General features: G+C 36.2%; 1 protein-coding gene across 1 annotated transcript; it reads left to right on the forward strand.

Moving 5' to 3' along the window:
• Positions 1–392: 392 nt before the first annotated feature.
• On the forward strand, positions 393–1,223 carry LOC129962349 (uncharacterized). The gene has a single exon (XM_056076095.1). The coding sequence runs from the start codon at positions 393–395 to the stop codon at positions 1,221–1,223; it is 831 nt and encodes a 276-aa protein (XP_055932070.1).
• The last annotated feature ends 4,287 nt before the right edge of the window (positions 1,224–5,510 follow it).

A 5,510-nucleotide genomic window follows, 5' to 3' on the forward strand; every position in this document is an offset into this window, starting at 1 on the left:
TCTAGAATCTCTCCATGATGACCCTACCGCGGGATATCTAGGATTCACCAGGACGTATGATAGAATAAGAAAGCGCTTTCATTGGCCAGGCTTGTACAGAAATGTTCGAAGATATGTGATGCACTGTCAAGAATGTCAAAGGAGAAAATCTATTCCTCAGAAGCCACCAGGTCGTCTCGTGCCTATTCCACCAGCTGCCGCTCCTTTCCATCGCACGGAACGTAGTCACCAGAGCTTTACCGACGGCAGAAATTACACAAATAGCCAAATTCCTACTAGAGGACATAATCCTGAAGCATGGAGCTCCACTAGTTATCATTACAGACCGGGGCCAAGTATTCCAGTTCAAGCTGGTGTCCGATATTAATTGACTGTGCAATATCATTCATCGAATGACAACAACCTATCATCCGCAAACAAATGGCCTTACAGAGCGATTCAACAAAACGCTAGCAGATATTCTTTCTACGTATGTTGATGTAGAACAGAAGAACTGGGACCAGATATTGCCGTTCGTCACATTCGCCTGCAACACTGCCAAGCAAGACAAGACAGGGTTTACGCCCTTCTACCTACTGCATGGGTGGGAAGCCGAAACGCCGTTGGATACGATGTTCCCCCTCTGCCCCAACGAGTTCAGCCAAGGAGAAGATTACGTTAGTCATCTGATCAATAAGGCAGAAGAATCGAGGCAATTAGCTCGTGCACGAACTCTCGAGGCTCAGCAGAAAGATCGCCGGCATTATGACTCCAAACATCGGATGGTGGCATACGAACCAGGGGATTTGGTGTGGATTTTTATTCCAGTTCGTAAAAAAGGGCTTTCCGAGAAGCTTCTCAAGAGGTACTTCGGCCCTTATCAAGTTTTGATACGGTTGTCCGACGTCACCTATGAAGTAGCCGATTTCGATCCTAATTCTAGAAGGCGGAAACCGAAGGAAGTTGTCCACGAATTACGCAGGAAGCCATACCATGACCCAGAAGAACAAGACGACCAACAGTCGTATGAAAGTATGGAGGTTCCGGAAAGAGATATTTCTCAAGAGACAACTCCCCGGGAAGACGCAACGACTTATACTGGCACAGTGACTCGATCAAGAACTAGAGCCACAAAATTAAATGCCATAACATCGAGACGCTGTTCTTTAAGGAGGGAACAATGCCGCATTGAAAAGACACAGTCGATTCTATATGGTCGAATGGTCATAGCACTGGCCTCTTAATCAAGAGGTAGTAAGTTCGAATCCCGCTAGAGACGATGCGATTCACAGTCTGTGTAAATATTTCATTCTTTGATTTTGTGTTTTCCTTTATTTCATGTTCCAGAAGATTCTGGACATTTCTTTAGTTTATCAGACAAGTGTTCTGGAATTTTCTTACTGTCTCCAGAAAAGTATTATGGAACTTTCCCTGTTAGTATAAAAGCAGAAGATCTGTCATTCACTGTAATCTCAGTTCAGAGTTGAGTTAATAAATTGGTTTAGCTCTATTTCTTGTGTGTGTCATTGAGTTCCACACTAAAGAACCTACATGACAATATGCAGCCTGTATTTATGTACGATCTGTTGATTCGGATGGAGTAAAAGTTACTCTTGTAAGGGCGAAATCTAGAGTTGCTCCCTTGAAAACTTTGAGCATACCGCGCCTCGAACTGATGGCATGTTGCATTGGGGCAAAGTTGGTGAATTCTGTTCGTAATGCCCTGACTTACCAGATATGAGAATTGCATTCTGGACTGATTTTTCAGTTGCTCTTTGGTGAATCAAGGAACAAGGAGATTGGTGAGTTTTTGTTGCGAATAGAGTGAAAGAAATCAAACAGTTATCTAGACCTCAGTTATGGCGCCCTGTGCCAGGAAATATTAACCCGGCTGATTTATTATCAAGAGGTTGCTCTATTAAATACTATCCGCATTTGGCGACCAGCCGGTTCGCCAATCTTAATGCACGTTAAAATTTCAATAATTATTTTATGGAACTCCCATTTTAATTGCTTCTTCATTAAAATATTTTAAAACTTCAAATTTTAATAGTCATATAATTCACTCATAATATTATAAAGGCCTTCAGCCATAACGTAATATGTCTCTCTCTAATTTTCTGTTAGCTCCCGTAGAATTTATGCTTTAAATTAAAGTGGAAATGATTAAACTGCAATTAATATAATTTTTTTTTGAAACGAAGCATTTTTTTTTTAAATATGAGTACTGATAACAGAGTCGCTGAGTATTTAAACCTTATGGGCACTAAAGAATATTTTTCTTAATTTATATAATATCTCAAGAAGTTTCAACAAAATTTTCTCAGATTCATCATGAACAGATCGATTAATTAAAAATTTTTAGTTTTAAATGTATCAAACACTAAAAAAATAAACAAAATCATTTGAAATAATCTGTCGAAAACATATTAAGCCTTCAAAACCGAGTCCGTGTCCGTTCAAAATAGTTGTCAACGATCAGAACACAATGCGCATGCGTGAATTTTTAACGCCAATTATGGTAACGCAAATGCGTGAATTTTCTACTCCAGTTGGGATAACGCTATGCAGATTAAAAATTTTTAATTTTCTTTATTCTGTTTTATTTTTATTCAAAAGTACTTCAGAATGAATCTGAAAGATCGATTTATTAACAATGTTTAATTTTAAATTCATCAAACATTAAGAAAATAAACAGAATCTTTTGAAATAAGCGGCTGAAAATTTACTAAGTCTATCCTCTTTAGAGTGGGAAAAAAAACTAAAGCCTTACTCATTTGGCGGTAGGGAAATGAAATTTTTTTGGCGGGGAAGTTAGTTTTTAATTAATAATTCAAACTGTAATTAAAAATTCAAAAAAAGGGACCCCAGTTGCACATTCCCGATCTCCAAGGTATGCAGGTTCCAAATTTGGTAGCTGTAGGTTGAACGGTCTGACCTGTAGAGCGCCAACACACACACACACACACATTGAGCTTTATATAAGTATAGATAGGCTGAAGTTTGAATGGTGGAATGGCCCCAATTGGCTCTTAATGCCCTCGGAATGCTAGCCATTGGACCATATTTGTTATGACATTAACGGGATAGAGACAGAAAGAAGAAAAACCAAACTAAGTAGAGTTAATTTGTCGGAAGAGACAATCCCCTGGTATGCCTCTTCCGATTATGATAAAATTATGAATGTGGTTGCATGGACTTTACGTTCATAAATAACTGTACGAAAAATTCTGTTTCTAAATCTTTAAAACTTTTTCTGTCAGAAATCGAAACCAATATTTTGCTGATAAAAGTTCGATATCGTCAATTGACATTTTTAAAGATGATGTTGATATTTTAAGAGTTAAGACACGTATATTTGAACGTAAAGATGTACCAGACTTTTTGAGTCCAATTCTTTTGCCAGATGATTGTATATTTACTAAGTGTTTGATGGAATCTGTTCACAGAAAGAATTATCACGCTGGAACTCAGTTTATGCTGTTTATTTTAAGAGAAAAATTATGGATTGTAAAATCACGTAAAACTATTAAAAATGTACTAAATAGTTGTTTGAAATGTAAACGTTATAAAGCAAAACCATTGGCTACTGAGTCTTGTCCACTGCCTGAAGATCGAGTTTCTAACACAGTGGCCTTTGAAGTGACGGGAGTAGTAAACGGGGGTATATGGTAGGCGGCAGAGTTGAGTTATTTTTCTCCTACTGCCCCCCCCCTTTTCCCTCCCCCTCTGGGTTGAATTGTTTTTCTCCTTCTCTCCTTCCCCCCTTTCTTTGTCCGTGCTGCATTGTATTAATTTGAGTTCCTCTGTTGCTGAGCTTATTTGAATTTGCCGAAAGATGTCCTTCGTTAATGCGCATAGAAGTTCAAAACTCAAGAATGAGCAACGTGAGCAAGTGGTTAAAAAAAGATGTAATAACGACCGAACGGAGCAAGAAATTTCTTTAAGTAAGTTACCAAAAAATATGGTTCATCTCGGTGATGGCTTGTTTGTTGTGGTGAATTCCTTTCTAAAGGAAACCAGAGTTCACATTCGAGTTTATGTAACAGATGACAATGGTTTCCTCCATCCTACGAAAGAAGGATTGTCTTTGAAGCCTGAAGTATGGAGTTCTGTTCTGTCTACACTTCGTACTTTTCCTGCACTTTTGGATCCCGATGCCGTGGCTGTTGTGAAGAAAGATGTATGCATTTTAAATCACAGTGCCAACTCTCAAATATGTATTGGTTTACAGAGACTTTTTCAGAGAAAGGACAATTCATTTCATCTGGTACCAGAAAGAGTAATCATCAGAGGAGTTCAAATTGAACACTTATTGGATTCACAGAGTCGAATTTTCAATTGTGTTAAATCTAGCCTCATAGAATACACACTCAGAGAAAGTGTTGTTTTTGAAATTCAGAAATATCCATATGATGAAAATATAGATGACTGGGATGCTGATACTCCACAAGGTTATGATGAACTGGTAACTTCTTTATGTAAATGTTTGTTGGACTCTATTTCACAAAATACATCTGTTCTTTCAAAAACCGAATGTATTGACTGCAAGCAAGGGTTTATATTTAATATGGATGCTCATGACTGTGTGTCATTTAGTAAGAAACAGAATTTTGATGCTTATTTTGAAAAAGCACTGTATAATGTTGAATGGGATGTGTTAGCTACTAAGTTTGTAAAACTGAATATTAAAAAGCCTTATTTGCAATGGTTTCAGTATGACTTATTTATTGAAATGGATATTGTAAAATTCTTTTCGAAAATCGAAGAGTTGTATTTAAATGAAACTGTGGATATATCTTTATCATGTTTTGAATTTTAAAGTTTTATAATAAAATTTGTTTATTTCCTGTAATTTGTTTTTTTTATCTTATTCTTTATCTTTTATATACATATTTTTATTATACAAAAGTATATAAAGGCTTTGTAAATCTTATGTTATCTCATTGGTTATTTCTGTATGTAACAGAAGACCTATTTTTATTTTATTTAAGTTTTTTATGAACTAAAAAATGTCAGGAAACTCACTTGAAAAATTTTATAAAAATCCTGAGTATCCAGCAAGTTTTACAGGCTTAAATGCTTTGTGAAGGGCTCTAGGAAACAGTGCAAAGACTAAACATATTAAAAAATGGTTAAAGACTAAAGAGTCTTACACTCTTCATAGGACAGCAAAACGAAATTTTAAAAGGAATAGAGTCATAGTAGGAGGAATAGATGAACAGTTTCCAGCTGATTTGTTAGACGTGCAGTCTCTAAGTAAATCTAATAAAGGATATAAATATTTGTTGACATGTATAGACGTGTTTTCAAAATATGCTTGGGCAATACCCTTGAAGGATAAAACAGGTCAAAGCATTTTAAATGGCTTTCAGAAAATATTCAAAGAACGTACTCCTCAATTACTACAAACGGATAAAGGAGCAGAATTCAAAAACAGATCAGTCCAAAATTATTTTTAAAAAATGAATGTACACTTTTTTACGACAAATAATGAAACGAAAGCTAGTATAGTCGAACGCTTTCATAGA

The sequence above is a fragment of the Argiope bruennichi genome, chromosome 2, assembly GCF_947563725.1.
Source record: "Argiope bruennichi chromosome 2, qqArgBrue1.1, whole genome shotgun sequence".
Taxonomy (NCBI): Eukaryota; Metazoa; Arthropoda; class Arachnida; order Araneae; family Araneidae; genus Argiope; species Argiope bruennichi.

Excerpts from the sequence above, each read along its gene's own strand:
- LOC129962349 (XM_056076095.1), top strand. The coding sequence starts at position 393 with ATGACAACAACCTATCATCCGCAAACAAATGGCCTTACAGAGCGATTC.